This window comes from Lampetra fluviatilis, chromosome 20, assembly GCF_964198595.1.
Source record: "Lampetra fluviatilis chromosome 20, kcLamFluv1.1, whole genome shotgun sequence".
NCBI classification, from domain to species: Eukaryota; Metazoa; Chordata; class Hyperoartia; order Petromyzontiformes; family Petromyzontidae; genus Lampetra; species Lampetra fluviatilis.
In genome coordinates, this window is record NC_136294.1 from 8,974,777 (window position 1) to 9,000,360 (window position 25,584).

Below are 25,584 nucleotides of genomic sequence, written 5' to 3' on the forward strand. Positions count from 1 at the left end.
GCTACTGATGGTAGCTTTGACCAGGAAGTGAACTCAGTTTACATTTTAGAAATGATTACACACTTTATTACAAGTGCATTCATGGAAAGAATAAGGATTCACATCCTTGAATGTGTACCAGGTATTGCTATAAGATGCAATTGTGCATACATTAACATTATCAAATAATGTTTTCGCTCGAATGAGCAATTGGGTTGTAGCCATCTCTGTTTATGGCTCTGGGCCATTGGTGTAAATTCCATATCCCCATGGTGCGAGGACACCCACAATGAATGTGAATACAGGTCTATGAAATGGATGTTATGAATAAATTGAGTGAGGTCCAATTTAGACAAAATTCACTTGGACCTATATTGAGGTGGATCTAGAAACTTATGAAGGGGAGGGACAGTCCCGAATTTTCAAGGTTTTTATATTGGACCTTACATTAGTAAAATAAAAAAAACATTCAAAGTATTTATCTGGTAAACAATCAACTTTTGGGGGGTTCGAGAGGGCGGGGGTTGATCAACCAAATTGCCCCCCTTCTTTGGATCTGCCACTGGACCTGAAGAAAATTTTAGTATTACAGTACACACTGTTAATGTGTAGTAAATTGCATAGTATGCTTTCACGGCAAAAATATGTATCCTTTATAGTACTGTTTTTTATCGGTGACCTGTTTGAGGCATACTAATAATTTAAAATGAACACTGGGAATAAAATGTTGTTTTGAAACTATACAAAACGGCAGTGTAGTATCCTTTAAAAGCACCTATGGGGGTTGTTAAACACTTATCTAAACAAGGAAGATAAATAATGCATATAATGGATTCTAGCTTTCCAACAGGTTTTTGCCCTCGGCAGTATGTAATTGCTTCATTCACGAATGTGTATCCCTTGCTATGACGTGGAAAAAGAAAGATGAATATTAATGTTACAAAAAATGGAAAGTGTGCAAACAATATAAAGTGTGAAAGTCTGAAAAGTGTTCAAGGAAGCATGGAGAGGTGCACGTTTGGAATTGCATTGAGAGACAAATGGATTTTATTTCAAATGCATGTTAAAGACAAACTGTATTCATCTTTAAGAAAGTAAAAAAAATATAAAGATGTCTCCTTCACATATCTGTCTCCACGTAAAAATTAAAGTACCGTATTATACAACTCATCAGCTGCATGGACTGGGAGTTTATAATTTCAGCAGCATTGTTTCAAGATAAGCAAACTCAGTACCAGTTTCCAGCAACCTTTGCACCAGTCAGACGTGTTTGGAGTCACTGCTGGTGAACTGCCGATCTTACAGGGCTTGCGAAGGACACGTTGCTAGAATGCATGCATGCATGATGACTGATGGTCAAGAACACAGCAATGACGAATTGGTACCCATGCAAGCAGCAGTAAAATCAGCTTCTGTGGAGGTGTTGGATTGATTGTTAGCATCGGAGGACCGCAGTGTGTGGTGGTGCCTTTATCCAGCAGTGGATTGATCATCGTTGATGATAAATAACGTTATCGATAATGAGTCGTACAAAATTATGTTACATTGGGTCATAACGTCATCGCTTTGACTTAAAAAGGCTTTTCTATTTAGCGCTATGTTTTTAATCTTGAGTTTTGGTTAATAACCTTTTATCACTTTTCCCGGTTTTGAATTTGGGTATATTTCTTATCGTGATACAGCTTTATTCGAAAATTGCATTGAAATTGCATCTTCTTGACTAGAATAATCGTGACCCCCATATTACAGACAGAGCGAATTAATAACTAAAAATATCCACATGTAACCACTTCTATAACCTTGCAGTCTTTTTCAAGGCATGTGAATAAGGGCGGTTTGTTTATAACCACAGGCACTGCCTTGTTTAATCATTGCTCCCACGAGGTGGTGGGCGCATGACAGACCTAATGTATACACTGGCCTTAGGGGTGACATGTTACATTATGGTGGTACAAGCCATGCAAGAATGACCCCAGCAGAACAGGTGGTGTGACGGTTTAAAACAAGTGACACGTGGATAAACAATGAACAGGTTCGTGGAAGGTGACAAAACACACCTTAATGAATACAGTGCGAAGTTCATTTCTGCCTTTCTAACTCCCTTATGGTTGGAACGAAGTGTAAAAAAATGCGTTTATCATTTTTATATTTTTTATGTGTAAGGACAGACACGGGAAGATGCTATATTGTCTAATTTACTTTGTCACATTCTCAACAAAGACGCTGATTTTTTTTTGTGGTATGCATAACATAGCAGGTTATTTTGCAGGTTCTCATGTGCATGTACAGCCAATACACTGGTGGATAAGACCCCCCATGTATTTTGGGTCGTGGTGGTTATACAGTATTTGAAAATAAGAGTACTTCACGATGCTCGGTGTATGTCGATGAAAGGCGGTGAATGTAATTATCGGGAACGTAGTGCAATACAACAATTGATTTTGCTACACTGCCTCCATAATTTCTAGCCAGCCAACTTGTTATGGATGTTGGTTCGCCCACCCAAACATGATGGAGGCTCAAAACCTGCTTGGCTTACGAGATCTGACGAGATCTGGCGCATACCTGGTTATTTGGTGGTAGGTTTTTTTGTTTGTTATTGATCTGAAATGAAGATCTGGATGTTTCAGCTGTTTTGACATCACTTCCACGATGGTCATCAGCTATGATCAAACCACGACTGGATGAAGGCCCACTGTGATTGAGAAAGTGACCTCATATCCATCTGCAACATCACTTCCACTGCATTCAGTTTTCATATTTGTTTGCGAAATATTTGACCATTTAAATAAAATAATGTCATTATTCATGCAATATTGCTGCGTATTCACATATTTGAAGGCTTTTACTGTCCTTGATGGAATTCTGTTTAGTTTAGAATTGGTGCATTCCTTCTTTGACCTATAATCCTTATTTCCCCTCATGCATTTGACCACTTTTACAGTTTTTTCTTCTTCTTGGTTCTTTCGGTAAAGTCACGTAGAAGGGAAGTAATAAAATAATAAAAATAAAACATAATAAAATAATTCTCACGACGTTTCGGCCACAACGCAAGCAGCCGTTTTCAGGTGGAGAACAGGTCTGTCACGTAGACAGAGTCTGAATGGCATGCTCCAGGCTTGGAGCGACTATTTATGCTGGGATGGAGGGGCGAAGAGCGTCTTGACAAAATAATTTGCATATAAAGAGGAATTTAGCATATTTATGGGAAATGCAGATATGCGATTAGTACTACTTGTGAAATGCGTAGGAGAGTGGCTAGATACAGAACTCCTCTTATCCATTACCCTTTAATTCGTGACTCCTGTTATTCGCATCTAATATGGTCTTTGAAAACGCAATGTTACCGGTGGCCCTATTCAAATTATCTGCCATAATCCACGAATTTTCCCAACAGTCAATGTGGGACAGCATCAAATGATCTGGGTTTTTCGTGTTTCGGAGAAGTTGCGAGCCAAAATATTCTGATTATCTGTTATTATCTGCTATTTCCCGCCTGCAGACAAATTTAATATGTTTGTGCATAACGCCGCGGGATAGAAGAATACGCGATATTAGCACCTCTGATATCTGTACCTCCGATTAGCACGGCTGGCCACGTGAAATAAGTTAAACATACATGCATATTGGTCTCTCATATCATGAGGGATAAGATACATTTTTCTGTAAAGGGTGATATTTTGGCTGGTGTGAAATCTAACTTTTTCACAGTGGCGAGGGAAAACAAGTGGCTGATAATGTTAAATAGCTGAGTTTCTCCTTACAGCTCGAATAATATACACGGAATTAAAACTTTCGTGACTTCAGGAATTAATATTATTTGGTTCTTTCGTTAAAGTCACCTAGGTAGAGAATTAGTTTTCTATCTACGTGAATTTACCAAATGAACCAAATAATATAATATACAGATATTTTGAAAGGAAACTAAAGCAAGGTAGCAAAATCAATTTATCTTAACGTAGTCGCAGTCAATATTGATTCATGAATTGATTTTTGGGTTAGGGTGTGTAATAATGATATGGCTTAACCCAAAATGATGTGACCCAACCCCCAAAAGTATACAGATTATCAATACATCTAATATCGTGTAAATATATAATTTACTTATACTGGGATGTTAGATACAAAATTTGGAAGCTTTGCAAATACATATTTTGGGACGTTAGATACAAAATTTGAAAGCTTTGCCAATGTAACCAAAATGCACTCTGTGGTTAGTGGGGGGGCGGGGTGGGCGGGGGGGGGCGGGGTGGGCGGGGGGGGCGGCAATACGCGCGCTCCCAATTGGTTGACTCGGCGCGCGAGACGAGCCGCGTCGACCAATCGGAGGAGGCTCCCGATTTGTCGAGCGGGCCCGCCTGTGCGCGCTAGGGATTTCAATGGTCACAGTTGAGGTGCGTCTCTCGCTCGGCATGACAACAGCAACTGCGTGCTGACGGTAGTCGGACGCCGCCGTGTCTCGCAGTCTCTGCTATTTGCCCCCGGACAAGCGAAACTCGTAAGTCGTCACGAAAGCGTTGTCGTCGTCGTCGGGTCTTTTATCAGCTGTAAGATTCGCCCCGGGGGAGAGGGGAGAGGGGTGGGGTTGTTTGCGGCCTTAGCGCCCCGCGTGAATCCTCGCGGTTTCCTAGATGCGATGCCGCGATTGGCGCGATCTCGACGGCGGGGGGAGGCGCCGTCCACCCGCGGTCGGTGTCAAAAACAGTGGCCGAGATCCCTTAAGACTCCTGATGGAGGCCGCGAGTTTAATTTGCTGAACGATTTATCTCCGTTTTTGTATAATGCACGGGGTAAGCCGTGGCTTGATCGACGTTTGGTATTGAATGTTTCTATGTAGCGTATTTGACTGTTTACGATGTTTTGGGCGGGCGTGAAATACAGCGCCGTCGCTGTGTATCGATTCCGCTGACTGGGCCATTCGACGATAGACTTTATTCTTTGTTCTCTTATTATTCTTATTGTCGCGTTAATTCGGTCACCTTCGTAAGCATGAGCACAAGTGCGATGTTGTACACCCGTAAGACTGAACACCTGTTAAATAATACATCACTTATACTTTGATTCCATGCAAAGTGTCGTGAGCATACGGATCGATGTACAGTGTCGTTACATTCCTCCACATCCTGACTATAGTCTATAGGGCATAATATAATGCTAGATTTGAAGCTTTCGTGACTGCAAGGATTCATACTCAGGTTTTTTCGGTAAAGTTACGTAGGTAAAAATAAAAATAAATAATAAAAATAATAGAAATAAAATAATAAATCACAATTATGTTATTTCTATAATTATTTCTATTATTTTTATTTTTACCTACGTGACTACCGAAAAAACCTAAGAGTAGGGAATAATATGTTTACATTAAGATTTAATGTGTAGATTGGAACTTTTTTTAGGTGTAGGTATAGGCTGCGTTAGACTGGCATTATGTTTTAGTACATGTGATAAGACTTAATAAAAAGGGAGGATTATCCTATGAAAAAACAGGAATAAGTTTGACCCTTGCTGGCAATAAAACAGGAGGTGGTGTTAAGCTGTTCCAAACACCAAATAGAAACCTCTTTCAAGGAATCAAGGCTGGATTAACCACACACAGGACTTTTGTGGTGAACATGATATATGGCATTGTCTTTGAAACTTATCGGTCTACACCAGAGACGGACTTTTTTAGGGCCTCGTTTCATCTACCAGTGTCAAAGCAGAGAACCACGCCAAAAGGCGAACATGACAAAGACTTTGCACCACCAGAGCATTTATAGCTCGGGGTGAGATACTGGCAAAAAAGGTCCCATTTTGCAGTATTATCTTGTTGTGGAATCTTAATATGGATGTTTTGTTTCATGACATTTGAATAGCCGAAGGACTTTGGAGTATACAGTGCGTGCGAGTGTAACATCTTTTGAGAATGTGTACTATGTTAAGTAAATTAGCGTTGGAAAAGTGTCGTTTGCCTTGTTAAGAACTTTTTACCCACCGGTTTTTTAGGAGCTATGCAACCCTTGTGTTCCTTAATACCCAGACCCAAGTTCTGTAGTGTGCGTGTCCAGTGTGCATCTTCGAGTCATGATGTAGCGCGCTTGATAGCTTAACCACGTCAAGTATTTAGACCTGAGGCTATTATAATCGTGTATACATGATGCAGACACCGAGGTGCAATCTATCTACACATCACAGTTGTAATGAAGTGGCAGCTTTCTGTAAGCAAGCTCGCCGGCATGCAGACTTCCACGTGTGTATACTGTACTGTATACAGTATCGCAACACTACTTTTATGTAAGATCCAACTTGTTCTGTTGATCGCCTTACATCCGCATCGCCAGTATTTGTTTAATAAAATCGAAGGACGCGACTTGGTTGCAGAGAACACAGGCTATCCGGAGTGATTCGTGCCCCAGATAGACACTGTTTAATTGGAAACTGCAATGGGCACCGCAAACCTGTGTGTGTGTGCGCAGTTGTTACTCTCTCACACTTCCTTGGTGTGTACCCCCTAACCGCATGACCGAGCCGCGTGACCTGCACGAGTTTTCCTGCCTGGGCCGCCCTCTTGCATTCTTGCGGTTCGAGCCAAGTTGTGGAAACGTGCTGGGTCCTATCCCCGGTACCGTTACGCTTCGATCTGCACCACAGTTGACGACCATAATCATCATCAGTTTGTTAACCATTGCCTCTTGTAGGGTGTAATTTCTGTGTTCAAGCCACTGTGCTTATTGTTATTATGTTTGCCGACTGTTTACTGTTTGCGTGTGTGTATGTACTGTATGTATATGGGTGCTCGATAACGTCACTTGCTCCTGCAGTTTAAGGCTACACGGGGGAATCTTTGTGTTTGTATGTATATGGGGAGCGGCAGTGCAGCGGGTTCGCCCTGCTGCACAACGACCGAATTCGATTCCTGCTCAAGGTCAACACCAGTGATTTTTCTGAACCGGTCCTGGGGCCTCTGCTAGGTCTACTTCTCACCATTCGGGAGGAAAAGGTGATCGGGCGTGGTGTTGGCCACCCACCCCTTCGTGTGCGGTTGCGGCCTTCATAAGTGCTCCCTAACAGCATTTGCCCCAACAATGTTCAGGCTATATACGGCTGTTCTTTGTCATAGATGCAAAAACGTAATGTTTTATTGCTTTTAGATTGGAGATTTTAGAATTATTCATGGACTTAACAAACAACGGAATGTTATAACTTAATGTCCCTTTTGTCAAATCCTGATATTCAACCTCTAAATTAAGAGAGGTAATTCACACAATGGGTCGTTTTTAAAAAGGGAGACCCATGATTTATAGGAATGGAAACTGTCACTTTTTCAGTAAAAATTACAGTAATACAGCATAGTAATAGTACAGGGTCAACATAAACGTAGAACATTGTATGATATTGAGTGCCAGACAGTTCTGTGGAATTGTTGTGTATAAAAGAGCTATACAGTACATGGGTCATGTGCTAAAGTTTGTTTTTAATTGTATAGAGAAGCTATGTAATTTGGATGACTCATTTCTCTGGGTGCTCTTGTGTCTACAGGGTGTGCATTAAGGGATTGCTTCAGACGTTTGAGGGCACACATCATTCTACAGTTTGGCAATACGCCATACTGCCCTAACACTGTCAGCAACCTGCACACTTACGTGTGCAGGAATTGGTATTCAGTGCTATTATTTTTGCACAAATTATGTTGTGTTTTGGCAGTAAGGAGGAAATTGTAACTCTAAAGGAAATAAAGTTGGTACTTTTCGATTTAAAGCTTTCGTGACTGCAGGGATTCATCTTCTTGGTTCTTTCGGTAAAGTCACGTAGAAGGGAAGTAATAAAAATAATAAAAATAAAACATAATAAAACAATTCTCACGACGTTTCGGCTACAACGCAAGCAGCCGTCTTCAGGTGTCTTCAGGTGAAGAATTTCTTCAGGTGAAGAATTTCTTCACCTTAAGACGGCTGCTTGCGTTGTAGCCGAAACGTCGTGAGAATTGTTTTATTATGTTTTATTTTTATTATTTTTATTACTTCCCTTCTACGTGACTTTTCCGAAAGAACCAAGAAGAAGAAAGTTGGTACTCTGTATTGAATCAAATGTGTGACGTTTCACTGTCATCTTGGCAAAACTGCACGTGGTGCACTTTTGTCAGATGCATCCAAAACTATTTGAGTTGAAAGCTCGTGAACGTCCATGCCATTTGTATTGCTGGGCGTAACTGCAGCCTGAGCTTGTCCGACAATGCACCACACAGCTGAAACACAAGCTGACCATATGGGTGGTCCTATGAATTCAGTTCTAAACGGCCCTTGCCTACAGTACTGTCCAATTTTATGCATCCTTTGAAATTCCAGCTGCATGCATGTCAATTTCAGAAGGGCATCAGGGTTGCTGGTTGCTGTTTTTGATTAATGCATACACGGCTTCTCTAATGGAGCAGTCTCAGTCTTATAATAGGATATAAACGCATATTTCCTGGTTGATGTAATCTGTAAATTGTATACATTGTATAATTTATCACAAACTCTGCTCTTGGTTAAAGGAACCGGTGATTTATTTTTGCTGAAAATTGTCTATTTAAAAAATGTTGTATGTATATTGTAATACTTATATTTGGAACACTATTCAAAATTGATAGTACATTTGGAACAGATCATTTTGTTAATTGCATGCAGGAGAGAAGCTGCGTTTTCTCTGCAAGTTGTATGCAAATATGTGTATCTGCAAGTGCAGTGCAGTGTGTCATGGATTAATTGTATGCTACTCTCACTCATCTGAGGCTGAATTGGATTTCCAAAGTGCCCTTGTCAGGTGCATTCTGTGCAGTTCATGAGTCTGTCTTGAGGCTCATTTAGAATCACTCATTAATCGGACTTGTTCACTTGAGGTGCTCATTGGTAAGCCCTACGATACATCTGCTAAGTGATGGTTTGTAAGCCTACCTGCATTGTTAGCCCCATACAAGGAGACAACCGCATTCATCTAAATATCTTCAGCTTTCAAAAGATAATTTATTCGTACAGTGCGTGCAAAAATAAACACGGCTTTTGCCAGCTTTGCTGCAGAATGCTAAATCACCACTGAAAAAAAAACTGACTTTCTATCCAGGACAGCACCGCGATACAGTTTTATGAATAGGTGGCATAGGCATTGGTAATGCTATGAGATGCATTTTCTATTTGTGTGTTATGGAGAATGGGTGGGGGACCCTTATTGAAGATGGGCATTGTGAGATCACTATTAGGGAAGTCAGAGATGAGCTGATTAAAGATTAATTACTGTCCAGATAGCAGAAACCAACATGGAGAGTTATTCATCCAGCAATGGAAAGAATGTCAGATTATAAAGCTGATGGATTTGAGGTTGGCTGTTTTGAGCCCAGCACAGTCTGTGATTGATCGCCCTCTGAGTTGGTGACGTATTTACGCACTGCAGAATATTGCGCCGTCGTGAAGTTAACAGCCACATTCTCAAATGACCTGTTAACTCGAGCACTTTGAATGTCTATGCAGAACGTACTTGAAAGGACATGCCTTCTACTTTACATCTCATGTTACATATAGCATGCTCACCCATGAGAATAAGACAAACCATACTCAAATGTTTAGCTTTCCTGTACAACACAAACATACATTATATGGCAATGCATTTTTTTTTTACCATTGCATGCAAATATTGCAATTATTTTTGCAAAATGACTTTGAGTAATGAGAACATCATCAGCCATGATCAAGCCACTGCTGGATAAGGCCTCCGCAAAACATCGCCATTTCTCATGGCCCTACGATGTAGCAAGCCATCTATCATATGCACACGAGCTGATTCCATCAATTCATCTCCATGGTGGAGTTAAGAAAAAGTCAGATGAACACATGGATTAGTGAACATATGAAAGTTAGACATCATATTGGCCGTTTAGAACAGGAAGCTCTCTTGGGCTGCTCACCTCGCTACAAAGGAGGATAGGCCGGTGGTTGAGACTCACGATAGAGCGGTAGCCAAAGGAGTGAATGTGTCCAAGGAGGACAGTGCAGATATCTTGCGGAAATTGAATGGTTTAGGGATGGTGATGGGTTGCACGCACGAATTAACCTCGCAAGATATACTAGGTGTGGGCAACCTGCGGCTCGTGCCTGCATGAAGCTCCCAGACGGTTCACATGCAGCTTGATAGACGCAGCTAATTTTTAAATCCTTTATATTAAGTTCACTTGCTTGCTTGCGTGCTTATGACCGTGCAAATCTTTCGGTCGTTTTTTAACCCACTTCCCGTGATCCAATCGAGCTGACATTTTGCACACAGACTCGTTGTGCGTGACAATGTATTTTCGTGAAAATTTTTTTCCAAAATTTTACACTTTGTACGATTTTTTTTTATATTTAATTACCAATTGCTTAATGGTGGCAGCCATCTCAAGCCAGAGGACGAGAGGACTCTAGCCGCCACGCATATAAAGGATTTATAGTGAAAAACTTTGTTTTTACGGGTTAATTTTTTTTCCTCTTCAACATAGCTTTATTTGTAACGGGAAAAAAATCTGCGGGAGGCAGACATGAGTTCTTGCAGAGTGTACCCGCAGATTTATAAACGCAAAACCCTGCAGCCAACGTGAGAGAAGCAGATGCCTGATAACCCTGTGTGACCGTCCCATGTGTCTTGTGGTTGTAGTCGATATGAAGATTTTTGTTTACCAAGTTTGGCCGTCCTGTTATAGACGTTATCACACCGATGCAGGGGAATTAGGCGAGGTACCGGGCCAAGTCAAGGTTTGATTTCTTGGGAAAGTTTCATGATCTGGCATTGCCTCAATCTTCCCAGTTTTCAGTTGAACACCGTGGGATACAGGCGATTGGCGGAGTACTTTTTTCAAAAGCATAGGTTATCATTTATGAGAATACAATTCAAGTGTTGATATTTAATGTGTACTGTAAATTGTGTAGCAATTTAAACATTTGCTTTTTGCTTTTGTGTATGCATTGGAACTTGTTTGCTCTTTGTGTGTATTTATTTACAGCCAGGCCTCCCTTGAAAGGAGATTTTCATTCTCATTGAGCTTTTACCTGGTAAAAAAAATGTCTAATTGTTGCCATCCATCTGTATCTTGCACCTTGTTTAACCAGCATGAAAGTTTAAGTGAATGTTTTTTAAAATAAAAATAGAGGCCCTTCACCTGCAAAAACCATGGGTTGAGAATGTGGCCATAATCTAATCTTGGCCCTGTGTTTGTGTGGACAGTTTGGATTAAAAAAAGGCTTGTTGGTTTTAGCCTCCAGGATAAATGAGCTTTCTCTGAAAACGACATTCAGTTCAGTGTTTGGCTCCCAGTTGACATGGGACATCCTGATGGAACCCATTCAGCTGTATGATACCGCCCACCACTGCTATTGGAATCTACATTTGTCAATCAATGGATGCATGAATGAACTGCTATATTCAAAAGCAGGTGAGAGACCGTTGGGACACAATACCCTTCTTGGATGGGAGAAAACTGTGGGCTTCTTTCTCACGTGTAAACATCCCCCAAAAGAAATTAGTCAAACAACCTAAGCTGCGATCCCTGAAGACATTTCTTGAGAATTGTTGAGTCTTAGGTAAATAAAACATTTTGGGGATATTTAAATTGCATATTTTTATAATGATTTCCCCCACTTGCATCATATTGATTAATTGTTACAATTAGGCGTTACGATTCATTTTAAGAATCGGTTTGCCATTCTGGGGATTTTAGCACCTTTAGTAGAACATATACAAATAAAATTACGGTTTCTTACACACGTGTCAATGCACGTAGCATGAATATAAGCATAGAGTATACGTTTAACTGATGAATAGATGCACCTTTACATGTCTACATATTTTATCCCAGTCGTGCCTATCATTGCCATACCAAGAGAGGAAATACATTTTACGTAGAACTCGCAGCAAGCGTAGCATCACATCAGGCATAGCGTGTCAGTGGATCACGCAGCAAGGTGGTTTAACAACAGTTGTACTTGCAAAGTCACTTCAATAGACCTCTCATTACACTACTCGTTGACAACACCTTGTAAATTCGCTCATCGCAAGAGAAACCAAAATGTTCGGTCCTCGGATGTTGTGCATTCTAAACAATAAAATATATTTCACGAGGTGGCTTTTTTCTTGACGCAGTATTTGACGATCTGCCTGAGCCCATCGACTCGGTCTACTTGAAAGTCAAGTTTCATCACAGTGGCTTAAATCCGCATTCAAACTCAGGCTCTCTCTCAGCAGTACCCGGGTCAGTGTTCTGACACGACCACGATGAGTCCCTTGAGCTACTCAGCCCTGACACTTCTTAATGTCAATCTACATTTGCCTGCGTGCTCAGGAAGCTACGAGCGAGCAGGGCGGGCCCGGCTGGCCATGATGAAGCCGGACATCAGCACGCTGTCGCAGCAGCTGAAGCAGGAGCGGCTCTACGTAAGCTCCGAGCGGCAGATCCTGCAGCGTCTCAATGCCGACGTTCTCAAGACTGCCGAGCGCCTCTACCACACGGCGTGGATCGGCAAGCAACAGCGCATCAACCTCGACCGCCTCATCCTCACCAGGTGCGTGTGCCGCATGCTGGGCCGGGAAAGCATGGTTTTGGTGTTAGGGTTTAATGTTATGGGTTAGATTTGTTATTGGGGATTGGGCAGTTAGGGGGCAGTTAGAGGAAAGTGGTTTAGTTTTGGATTGAGGTTATTGTTTAGACTTTAGGAGTCCGCGTTAGTGTTAGAGGTTATACAGTAATGGTTATCTGCATGTAGGGGTGTGGGTTACGGTTGTGAGTTAGGATAAAAGTTAGTGTTCAGATTAACAGGTTAATTGTGTTACGGGTCAGAGGTCATGGTTAGTGTTGGAAAGTAATTGTTAGGGATCAGGGTTAATTAGTTCCGATTAGGGGTCAGGGTTAGTCTTAGGAGTATTGTTTTTGCTAGTGGTTAAAGTTAGGACCTACATTTGAAGTGAAGGATACAATTAAGAGGTCAGAACTAGTTTTATGGGTAGGGATTAGAATTGAGGGGTCATAGGCCATGGCTAATTTTAGAGGTTAAAATTAGGATTATATTAAATTCCAAATTTAATCAGTTAATAGTTAGATATATAAAGTTTATGACTTAATTATCGCATAGGTGCAAGAGACACATTTCGGTGTTTAGGATTAGAGGTCTGTTAATTTTAAGTGTCGACAATAAGGTTTCAAATTTGTGGTTAGATGTTAGAGTTAGGAATTAGGGTTGGGGTTAGCATTGGTGTTGAAGGCAATCACAGGTGTTTTTTTTTATACAGAATATAATCTCAATGGGCTCATGTCCAGTAAACTAAATGACAGTGAGGTTGAATGTCGCTGCCATGTCCTAGGCTGCACAGTAGCTGCATTCCAGCTACTGTCTCAAAAGTAGTTTTATAATCCGGTGCATTTCGCTACGCTGGAAAGCTGCTCATTGCTCATGGAAAATGCACATCCCTTATGAGCTGTTATCAATGGTTTATGGCAGGTCCGTACTGTCTTGCTCCCATAGAAACTATTGTTCCCCCTCCCACCTTCCAATCAAGAATGTTCACCGTGATGTGCATATAAAAACTGACTTTGAGTGACCCATTTGTGTTGGCTTACGAATAGCTCTTGAGATTTGTTTTACTCGCGAGATGAAATAAAGCGGTTGCTTATGAGTCTGGCGTGCCAATGTTAAAGCCCTTCTGAATTTTTATCTCAGCACCATGAGAGTTCTTATGCTTGGTAAATATTTTTGGTGCACTCCCGTCACAATTTCCTCTCAAGCAGTTGCATTCGAACAGCTTTATTTTGTTGTCGTGTGCCGCTGCACGTCTCTCGCAAAGCGATTGCCGTTCGGCACAATCACTGAACTGTGTCCTTGTACGTGACGTGCTTGCGACTTCGTGAGCGTATGAAATGAAGGCACATTTATATTTATTTTATAAATATGGTCTCCCTTATTCAAGCAAAGGCCACAGCGGCTGTACTCTGCAGCGGGGCTGGATGGACCACACTGCTGAAAAATAAATGCGCGCATTTTATTCCAATGAAAGGTGATGGACAAGCCTGCTTGCGCATGCCAGCGAAATATTCTAAAACTGCGCATGTGCTTCTTTGAGCCCAAGGACTTTCAGGGTTAGAAACCCTCCGCCGGCTGCTGCCTTTTGGACTGTAACTGTGGCGCACAGCATTACGTAAGCCGCGGCAAAATCCCCAGCGAGTGCTGTAACTGTAATGAGGGGAGATGTGCTTCCGTGGGTGGAGGAGGACTGGTGGAAAGTGACGGCAGGAGAAAGGTGCCCGTTCCTTCTCCCCCCCCCCCCCCCCAAAAGGAAATGGCGCTTACCAAATAAATGTGTTTTCTGCCGCATAATGGTTCATGCCATTTCGTGGAGGGGGGTAAGGGTTGCGTACATTTTCGCATGTGATTTACAATTTGGCACGGTGGGTCTGCGCGATGTACCAGTTAAGCACATTAGTATTGCAGATGGGCCGAAAATGTAACTGTGAACTTGCAATCCGTGAAATTAACAAATGATGTCCGTCAGGAATATTTGAAGATGCAGGACTCCTAAAATAATTTGAATGATTATTCAACTCAAATCTCTTATTTAACCCATAATAATACCTTAAAGCATTTTAACATAATTTGAAACGTGTAGGATCAGAACTGCTCTTAATCCCCTTTCACACGACACATTTTCTCTTGCCAAGAGCAAGCGTTCTGTGATGTAACCCTCATGAAATGAAGGCTGCACCCTGATCCACATGGCCGCTACGCTTAATGCGCACTGTTTTGTTAGATTGTATTCTCGTAACACAACAACTGGCACTGCCCCGCTGTTTGTAGCGGTACTTTGCCATGGAACGGTCTGCTGTTTGTGGCATTGTGTGAGGAGCTATGAACCTGGCGACACGGGTTCGATTCCCGCTCACGGCCAACACCAGTGACGATTATCTGAACCGGTCCCGGGCCTCCCCTAGGTCGACTCAGCTTCAAATGAGTACCTGGTGCGGTGTGTAAACATTGCCACTAGGGAGACAAAGGCGGTCGGGCGTGGTGCTGGCCACCCACCTCCCTCGTGTACCGTTCCGGCCTTCATTGGTGCTCGCTAACAGCAGTTGCCCCTACAGTCTGTTAAGGCTATATGGGGGATCTTTGTCTGTGTGGGCTCACACAATGGGTGGCTGGGTGCAGAGTTGTGGTCGTCACACTCGCTGCTGTGCCAGTTTCCATGTAATTGAACATTTTATTTCTGTCGCTGCTTGCTGATGTTTACGGAGAATTTTCCAAACTGTGCTGCCTGCCGTCTTATTTTAAATGGAGGTTACAGACCATGTGAGATCATTTGTAGAGTGGGCCGCTTTGAAACTGTACAAATAGTCCCCGAGTTACGATGTTCCGACTTATGATATTTCAATCGTACGATGGCGATAGCGATATGACAAAATTGTAAAATATTTTTTATTTTGCGCGGCAGGCAAACGCAGCAGCATACGAGGTACCATATTGTACGTTGGGACGCTGCCGGGATTGTTTCCTGAAAAATTTATATTAAATTGCAGTTCATATAGGTAGGCTAAGAATTTAGCTTGTTTTTTTACTTTACATTTTACTGTGCAATACAGTATTGTTATTAATAAATACATACAGTATATAGTTTATACAGTACGGTACTGTAAATTTCTCTGTTTTGCTAAATTATCACCATTCTTTAAGACTCCTGGGTAGGCTAGGCCATCTTCGACTTACGATATTTTCGACTTACGATGGGGTCGTCGTAACGCATCTCCATCGTAAGTAGAGGACTACCTGTATTGTATAACTTCAAAATGAGCGTGACGGGAATATGTGAATATGTAGATGATCACAGTGCCTAACCCCATTACTTCAGCTGGCTTTGAAATTCGATGGGGGAAATTAATAAATACATATAATGTGAACATTTTTATGAGTGTTATGTGATGCCAATATTTGTTGTTGATCCTGACAGAGTAGAGGAAATTAATATGGCTGGGATCAGTTGCTATTAAACACTGCGACACACGGATAGTCAGCAACAAACTTGCTGTACTGCCTTTTATTGGCCACCTCATTGGGACTATGCATGAGGGTGGAGATAACCGAGCTGTGTGGATAAAATCCAATCGTACTCGTAGACAAACTCTGCGCTGTCAGAAACATGTTTTATGTGCTGCCTCCTTCATGCCACTTCACTGCTGAGTAGGTGTTTTATTTCATGCACACAATGATCTCTGCATCATCCACCTACCCTCTACCTCCCAGGAACTGGAGTACTATTGCACATGATCACCGCCACCACAGTCATCATTACCATCACTACCATGATCATAACCATGATCATCATTATCACCATTAGCATCATCACTCTTGTTAAACCACCCACATTGACACCACTACTATCAACACTGCATACATCATTCCACCGTCATATTGATCATAGCCACCACAAACATCATCATTCTTAAAACCATCCGCACCATCACTTCAACCATTACCAACATTCATACCTTTATTACCACCACCATGATCCTACCATTGTCTCCAATCACCACCACCACCACCAAATTCATCATCACCACCATTACCGCCATCCCAGTCACTACCACGGACATCAATCTCACCATCAAAGACAAAGATCCCCTGTAAAGCCTGAACAGACTTTTGGGGCAAGTGCTGTTTGCGGGCACCTGTGAAGGCCGGCACTGCAGAAGAGTGGGTGGGTGACCAGCACCACTTCTGGCTGCCTTGGCCTCCAAAATGGTGGTGATTAAACTTGGGGGAGGCCCAGGACCGATTCCGATTATAATTATCATCACCGATATTGGCTGTGAGTAGGAATCGAACTTGGGTCGCCGGGTTGGTAGCGCAGTGGTTAGCGCACTGCTCCCTCGTTCTCACCATTACAACCATTAGAACCACCACCATTGCCAACATTACCACCATTGCTGTCACCACCACCATCATCAGTCATTAGCATCTTTCACGATTACCATGCCATCATTAGCACCACCTTTCGCTTGTGGCCAGGTTGCTTCCGAAAAAGAGCTGTATTGCTCAGTGAGCCTTACCTAGTAAAATATAAATAGTTTAATCGTGACCACAATCACCACAATTGCCACAATCACCTCCATCAGCGCCACCACCACCTCGACTGCACCTATCTAACATGATACCATTGCACGGCCGTTGCAGTGCGGATGCATCTCCGACCGAGTGCTGCCAGCGTGCCAAGGTGCTGGAGGACACGCAGTTTGTGGAGGGCTACCGGCGGCTGGGCTCGCACGAGGGGATGTACGGCGAGCTCGTGGCGCGTCTGCGCGAGGCCCCACGCCTCGTCGCCTCGTGCCTCGTGTGCGGCGAGCGGCTCGGCCTAGAGGGCACCACGACGGTGCTGCAGGTCGTGTACACCGCTCTCTACGGCAACGGCATCACCCCGCAGGACGAGGCCTACCTGCTGCAGGTGGGTTGACTGAAGAGGAGGTAAAAACTAAACGAAACTTTTTATTTGACCAGGTTAAGCCCACTGGGTGGGCTATATAGCTCTTTTTTTTCAGAAGCGACTGGCCACAAATGATAGCCCAGTGAAGTGGCTTAACATGTGGAAACTTATAGCAGCCAAATACTCAACACGCATGTTTCTAAATGTGGAGGGAAAAACCGGAGGATCCGAAGAAAAATGCGCTTGACCATGGGGAAAGCATGCAAACTCCATATATATAGGCGTAAGGGTCGGGCTCGAACCTATGACCCGTTTACCAGGCGAGGTAGTTAACGTCTCGCCACTGCGTTGCCATCTGGAAGAAGTTGCCCTCTGAAAAAGGGCAATCTTTCCACCTCGACCTCTTCCAGAGGGCGAAGAGGTTGCCCTGCAGGATAATATTGGTTTTGGAAAGCCAATAAACCGGGGACTAAAATATATTTTCTTTTATACGCGGAGACACAGAACCAAGGTCAATAGATAATCAGAGAAAATATCGCTGCTGCCACCGTGGTTATTTTACTACTGATAGCTCTTACGGTTGTGATGATGATAACGTTGTATGGATGAATAGGAACATTTTTCAGGAGTGTGTTGCATTTTCATATCCAGTGAAGAGCTTTGGGTGATGCAGTGACAAGATGTTAACTACCTCGCTAAGTATGCAGGAGGTTGCGAGTTCGATCCCGACCCTGACGCCTGTATATTTGGAGTTGTGAGTCTCCATAAAGTAACAGTGGCGTCGGTGTGATGTTTGAACCTGTAGTTGTAACAGTCGACCTAACCTCAGAGGTCTGCTTTCACTATCTCATCACCATCACCATATGGCTGGAGGTTTTATTTTAGCTGATCTAGTTGCAACCAAACTTATGATTTAGAATTTTCGGCTAATTTTAAGTTTGATTTATTCTGACGTTTATATGTTGCAGCTGGAGAGATGATTTAAATTTATGGAAGGATATCATGACCGAATTGGAAGTTCAGGATAGAACACAATTGACCATTATGACCGCTACTCTGACAAATATAGAATTCACACAATAAATATGGGATGCATGCTCTGGTTCGTATGACATTTTGATTTTGCATTCCATTCAGATTAAACTTAACTCTGCATAAGCTAACACAATTTATGCATGGTAGTCGCCCATCCAATCACTATGCAAAGTCAAACTTATCTTCTGCTGATGAGATAGGGTGCATTCTGGGTGGTTTGGTTGTAAGCGTAGTCGTAACAGGTGCCGCGGTGGTGAGAAGTTAACTCACTCACCAGGTATGCAGATGGTCGTGCGTTTGATCCTGACCCTGACGCGTCTATATTTGGAGTTTGCATTTTCTGCCCGTGGTCGCCTGGATTTTTCTCTGGGTGCTCTGAATTTGAAGCAACATACATTTAGAGTTTGGCTATATGATAAGCCACTTAATTGGGCTGTCATTTGTGGGCAGGTCGCTTCTGAAAAGAGCTATATAGCTCAGTGGGCCTTACCTGGTTGTACGTAAAAAAAAACAGACATGTCAATATGTAAATAAATAAAGCTTAATCTCATGTAGTTGTTGACATGCGGCCGTGGCAACGCTTCTGGTCGCCACGCTCTCGCGCCTGCAGGTCCTGCGCTACCTCATGGAGTTCTCGCTCAAGCAGAGCGACTCCCCGCGCCGCCTCCTCCGCCGTGCCACCTGCTCCTTCAGCCTGCTCTTCCGCCTGCTCTCCGATGGCCTGGCCGCCGCCAAGATCTTCCTGACGGCGGCGCTGCGCGAGCCCATCCTGCGTTTGCTCGTCGAAGACCAAGACCGGCTCGAGACCGACCCGGCCAAGCTTCTCGACCGCCTCGAGATCCACACGCAGGTCTGCGCCGGCTCTGTGTCGGCACTCGCGGGATACTTTTTATTTCTAATGCCGTGGCTTTTTTGGTCGTGAGCCGTGTTAGTTTTTATGTTTGTTTCGTTTTACAACCCCACCTCTTCTCCCTAACCCAGGGGTTGGCAAACAAAATCACAAGGGGATTCATTTTTGTTCGAATTCGGTAAAACATTTTTTTAAAGAGCTCAAATGCATGTGAATAACGTCACAAAGCGGCAGAGGTCGCAAACGGGTTTTGATTTCTTACCCGTACCCGTACCCGGCCGCACCAGGGTCGCAAATGGGTACCCGTACCCGGCCGGGTACAGGTACCCATTCCCTACCCGTACCCGTACCCTACCCGAAATGAGTGACAAACGGTTACTCACCAGTGACTCACGGCCTACCCGTACCTGGCCACACCAGGGTTGCAAACGGCTACCCAGGAATCGGGTAGGGTACGGGTATCGGGTACCCGGTTGCGACCTCTGCGAAGCGATCCTTAAAGAGCCTCAGGTTGCCAACACATGCCCTAGCCCATCATGCTCCCTGCCTCTGCCCCCCAGATAAAACCAGGCCTACCCCAACCTCTCCTTAACCACGCCCACCTGTTATACTAGTCTGTCACCATAACTGCACCACCACTCTTAATAACCCCACTCTTTATCTCCACCACTATCATGTTACGTACAATATTATAACTTCTGCAAATTGTCTTGGAATAATGCGCTTTATAAATATTTATAAGGTAAAAGTGTATTTTACCAATTTAACTCCCAGTTTGTTCGATCGATGTCACGTTGTGAGACCAAGTGTTCCATTTGAATTCTGGCAGGGCAGTGTAACTCCCCGTGTTAAGAGAACGGCTCGTGGCAGGTGATATTGTAGAACTAGATCTGAGATTCTTTCGAGACACGTCACTTGCCCACATGAGGGTTCTTGCACATTCCTGCATCCCAAATAGAATGTGGTGGTATTTTTGTCATCGGTTACAGGGCTGATACCGTTGTCTCGTTTGCAAATGAGGTAAAAATTTCCACCAAGGGTTGCTACGCGGATTTAAGCCCAGGATGTCATCTGTGATTGGCTCACGGCCTCAAGAGAGAATTAGTGGATCATGCAGAATGCTTCATGGGCAGGGGCTGCAAGGTAGCCTGCAGAAGGCAGCAAAGTAAGTAGCTCATTGGATAAGCATCCACCGTGGCAGTCTGCTGAAAACAGACCTTGAGACTCGGTGAAACCATTCCAGCGAAATTAATGGACTTTTAAAGGATTCATCAGCTGCAGTGTTCATCTAATGAGGTGCACTTGGAGGAGATGGCAATCAGATCTGGAACACTCCACCTATACACACACACTCCAGGCCTTAATGAGTTGTTGATCATGATAAAACATCTTGGTGATGTATCAGCGGGAAACCTAAATTGTGTGTTTGACATTTGCACAAATTGGCCATTGAGCATGATTTTAGTGGCAGTGTATTTTGAGGTTGGTGAAAGATTTTATTACAAATGTAATTGTGAGTTCAGGAAAAAAACAACCCTCCAACTTTAATTACATGCGTGCTGCCAGTGCAATGATAAGCAGCGGTAATTCGTATTTATTTAATTTTATCTTTGTTGTTGACGGATTACAGCGGCTTTTGTTCCACGTATATATTCTGTTGGTGGCGCGACTGCATTCCGCGCATTCACTTCGTTGAGCTCTGTAAGATCCCCATATCCTCACTGTAAAATGTTAAAGCTTGTTCCAGCAATCGGATTCTGTGCCATGTCCATTTAGATACACTTTGTAACGGTGCTTGTCCCTTTGGTATATGACGTTTAAAGTGTGTGTGAGGCTGAAACCGACTGTAGCTTCAACCTCTGGTGACTGGTCTATGTGGGGTGCTTGGAATGTTTGAGTTTCTTGAAGTCTAGAGAATACCCTTTAGAGTAAATGCACTTCGGAGCTCAATTTATTACCTGTTTGTACTTGCACAGCCCTCTTATCAAACCACTGCAAGATGAGAGCCTTACCAAGCCTTGCAGGTTTTGTGGGGGTTATTTGACCTTACTTAACCACACTGCTCAATGTGGGTTGGTGATTGTGGTTATCATCGATCCGGGAGTATAGCAAATCCAGTACAATAATGGATATTGCTACATTTCCCTATGCTACCCACCACGTATCCCAACAGCCTATAGCCTGGTTATTTTTTTTTATACATGGCGGTCACCCATTCATGCACCAAGTAACTAGCAAGGCGATGCACACAGGGATAACACTCAAAGGCCTACACAGGTGGACTCACGTCCCCTCACCACCACTGCTGCCCTCTCCCCCCCCGTCTCCCGCGCGCGGCGACAGGAGCGCCTGTTTGGTCCGCGCGGCACTGACGAGTTCCGGGCGCGCGTGCTGGAGGCCGTGGAGGTGAACGTGACGCGGCTGGTAGCGCTGGTGAACCGCTTTGCGTCCAGCCTGCGCCGCAGCACGCACTGCTTCCCCACCGTGCTGCGCTGGGTCGCCTCGCAGGTACTGCACGCCATCCAGCAGCAGCAGCAGAGAGAGAGGATGTATTTTTTATTTGTTTTTCTGCATGTATGCATGTCTCTGCTTGTTTTGTCCATGTCAACTCGTCTGCCTTTGTGTCTGCTGAACTTGCAGTTATTGTTTCTTATGATTGAAGCCACAAGCTTCTTTTGGGTGACCTGAAATTGCATCCACTGCAGATAAGAACTGTTGTTTTTTTTGGGTTGCGTCATCCTTTAGTGAGAATGTGAATCTATACAACGATGACAGTGGTGCTTAACGATCATGGCGATAGGCAATGATGGTCATGAATTCGCCTCGTCCAGGCGTACGTGACGCTGGCACGTGCGGAAGGCCTGAGCCCCGGCGAGGCTCGGGCTGTGTGCACGGACCTGCTGCTCGCCTGCTTCATCTGTCCGGCGCTGGTGAACCCCGAGCAGTACGGCGTCATCACCGATGCCCCCATCAACGAGGTGGCCAGATTCAACCTTATGCAGGTAAGCGGAGAGTGCCTCCGATGGATTGATGTGGTTCACGTGCTGAACTATTTAAGACTACTAAAAACGATCTTCTTGGTTCTTTCGGTAAAGTCACGTAGAAGGGAAATAATAAAATAAGATAAATATTTTATTATTTCCCTTCTTCGTGACTTTATTATATATATAGTAATATAAATATTTCATTATTTCTCTTCTACGTGACTTTACCGAAAGAACCAAGAATATGAATCCCTGCAGTCACGAAAGCTTTAAATAAAAATTGAACAATACTCTGTAAATATATATATGTATATAATAAAGTAATTTATTATGTTTAATTTTTATTATACATTTTTTTTTTAAATTGTTTTATTTCCCTTCTACGTGACTTTACCGAAAGAACCAAGAAGATGAATCCCTGCAGTCACGAAAGCTTTAAATCGAAATGCTAAAAAGATTTTTATTTTACAAGGTTGGGCCCACTGAGCTTTTTAGCTCTTGTTCAGAAGCGACCTCGTTATCACTAATGATAGCCCAACGAGAAGTGGCTTCTCACCTGGAAATTTAGTGGAGCCAAGTTCTCTAAACGCACGTTTCTAAATGTGGAGGGAAAAACCGGGGGAACCCGGAGAAAAATCCACGTGACCACGGAGAGAACACGCAAACTCCAAATTTACAGGAAGAGTCCAGGTAGGGATCAAACCTGTATGGCAGCCGAGGTAGTTAACATCTCTCCACTGTGGCGGCCACTAGTCCTGGTACCCCCCCCCCCCTTCATTCACCAAGCTGCACAACAGCCTTGACTGACACGGCTTGGTATAAGGCCTTCATCCGGTAGTGGATTGACTCAGGAATGTAAATTATTGAGTTTTATTTTGATAAATCTATTGAGTTCTGCTTTGTGGGAGGAAGTATGCATGTGTCAAGTTCACCCCTCTTGCCAATTCGATGAATTATTATCATCATGGTGCACATTTTTATTGCAGAATATATTTTTTTGGTACCATCATTTGCATTGTGTCATTTATTCTGGCTTGTTCTCTTAATCTACGATTGATATATAATTATAATTTTAACAGTTTTGTTACGTGGTGAATGGTTACGTGCCTATTATGATGCCAGCAGTGGTTACCCCGGCATAAGAATTTGTAATTTATGCTTCTGACTCAGGGCTGCAAACAGGAGAAGAGTAATGCCCCATGCCGCTTGAATGTTAATATAAACCAAACACAATCCTACTTGAAAATGCTTTAGAGTAACAAAGGAACTCTTAGATTACCAAGGTTGGCTCTACGTACCCTTGCGAAAAGTTCAACATAAATCTTGACTTAAAGCTTTCGTGACTGCAGGAATTCATATTCTTTGGGTCTTTCGGTAAAGTCACGTAGGTAAAAAATTAAAATTAATAAAAGTAAAATAAATCACGACGTTTAGGAGCAATCGTGCTGTGACGGTTCCACCTGAAGACGGAAGCTTGTGTTGCCTCCGAAACGTCGTGATTTTTGTTTTATTTTTTATTTTACTTTAATGAATTTTAATTTTTTACCTACGTGACTTTACCGAAAAAACCTAAGAATATGAATCCTTGCAGTGACAAAAGCTTCAAATCTAGAATCACGTAGATAGGTTCAAAGAAAATAACAAAAAAACTACGACGATTCGATCGCGCAACACAAGCGGTCGTCATCAGGAAAACGACCGCTTGTGTTGCGATCGAAACGTCATAGTTTTTGTTTATTTTGTTATTTTCTTTGAACCTATCTACGTGACTTTACCGAAAGACCCAAAGAACAAGTTCTACATACATACATACTTAGTCGGGGGCAGTCTCTCCAAGTGTAGTAAGTTCGAGGAGACGAGGTCGGAGTTGAGGCACACTCTGTTTATTAACTCAGTGACAGGCACAATAGTTGAAGGGGTAACGGCCCCTTCACCCGTACTATGGGAAACCCACCCTAGTACTAAGCCCTCTGTCCTGTTCCCCAGTCCTCCTCTAGTGGGCTACGGGAGGCTGACTGATCTGGCCCTGGCAAGCACAGATCTCGGCACCAGCTAAGCCGGCCTTGCCCTGACAAGGGCAGAGGTCCGGGAGCTCTTGGGCCGCGCCGCTGGCTTACCCAGCTCGGCCCTGACAAGGGCAGCGAGACAGGGGAGTCCCAGGGCCTAATCTCCGAGTCTTCGATCTTCACTGGTCAGCTTCGTGTCGAACTGGCCTCGAGCTCTCTGGCTCCCCGCCTTTTATAGGGATCCCCTCAGAGGGGCGGGGGCGTGGGGGATCACGGATGCGGACGTCGGTGTGACCACCCGTGTGTGTGTGAGTGCAGACACCCCTGTGTTTCTCGTCCGCCGTTTCTCCCGTAATAACCCCTACACATGTACCAAAAGGCGTTGACTTCCCACAAATTGGCACTCATTGCAGAGGTGATAAATTCAAATTAAGTAATGTTAACAAGTGACTTGAGGCCTTCAGATTCAGAGTTTATTTGCTCTGGCTATCGGGCTTGCCTGGATGTTTGTTAAATTCACATTAAAGAAACTATATTTTACAGTCAAATGTGGTGATGGTTTCGGTGAACTCTTACACCTTCTTTAAACGTCTTATTCGTAAGAGTTGGTCGCTCAGATATTTTTTTTACATTACTGAGAAATAAAGCTCTTTTACAGTATCGACCTGACCACAAATGATAGCTCAATGACATGGCGTATCACGTGAAAAATCATAGAAGCCAAATGCTCTAAAACACGTTTCTAAATGTGGAGGGAAAAACTGTAGAAAAATCCACACGACCACGGGGAGAACATGCAAAACTCCAAATATATACAGGGCCTGGATCGAACCCACGGACTCCTCCATACCAGGCGAGGGATTAACATCTCGCCACCGCGGCGCCAAGTTGATGATGCAATGCTGGCTCGTATTACTGGTTAAGTGTTACGGGGCAGCGTCACACACAATCCGCGGCTGCATCATCGCGGCTGTGCTGACACGGCTGTCTGCGAACTTAAACGCATCCTGCCCGGGCCGACGACGGTTATTTGTATGCCCAACACGGACCCCCGACTGGGTAGAGCTCACCGACGTGTCGGCAGACAGTCGAAGGATGCTCCATTAACTCCGAAAGCATTGATTTTTGTTTTTAAGGGGTGTGCCAAGAGGTTGCTTTTATGATGTGACTTCCACGCGAAAAATTGTCTTTAAAAAAAAACTTTTTGTACTGCTGATGTCTTGGCACGTTTCCTCGCTGGCTGTGGCTCGGAGTACGTCTAAATTCTGTCCCGAGACTGATACCTTCCCGTGCT

The 25,584-nt window shown here is 43.6% G+C and overlaps 1 protein-coding gene across 7 annotated transcripts in view; it reads left to right on the forward strand.

The window, feature by feature from the left end:
- Window positions 1–4,322: 4,322 nt before the first annotated feature.
- GAPVD1 (GTPase activating protein and VPS9 domains 1) overlaps window positions 4,323–25,584 on the forward strand; it is a 65,570-nt gene continuing 44,308 nt past the window's right edge. For 5 of the 7 annotated variants that reach the window (XM_078865567.1, XM_078865568.1, XM_078865571.1 and 2 more), the window contains exons 1-6: window positions 6,337–6,580; window positions 12,299–12,518; window positions 17,169–17,436; window positions 19,061–19,300; window positions 21,644–21,808; window positions 22,132–22,302. In XM_078865567.1, the coding sequence (XP_078721693.1) occupies window positions 6,478–6,580; window positions 12,299–12,518; window positions 17,169–17,436; window positions 19,061–19,300; window positions 21,644–21,808; window positions 22,132–22,302 (1,167 nt within the window). In that variant the 5' untranslated portion in view covers window positions 6,337–6,477. Of the gene's footprint in view, window positions 4,478–6,335; window positions 6,581–12,298; window positions 12,519–17,168; window positions 17,437–19,060; window positions 19,301–21,643; window positions 21,809–22,131; window positions 22,303–25,584 lie in introns of those variants that run through there. The other 2 variants (XM_078865573.1, XM_078865569.1) reach the window with 2 other exon arrangements.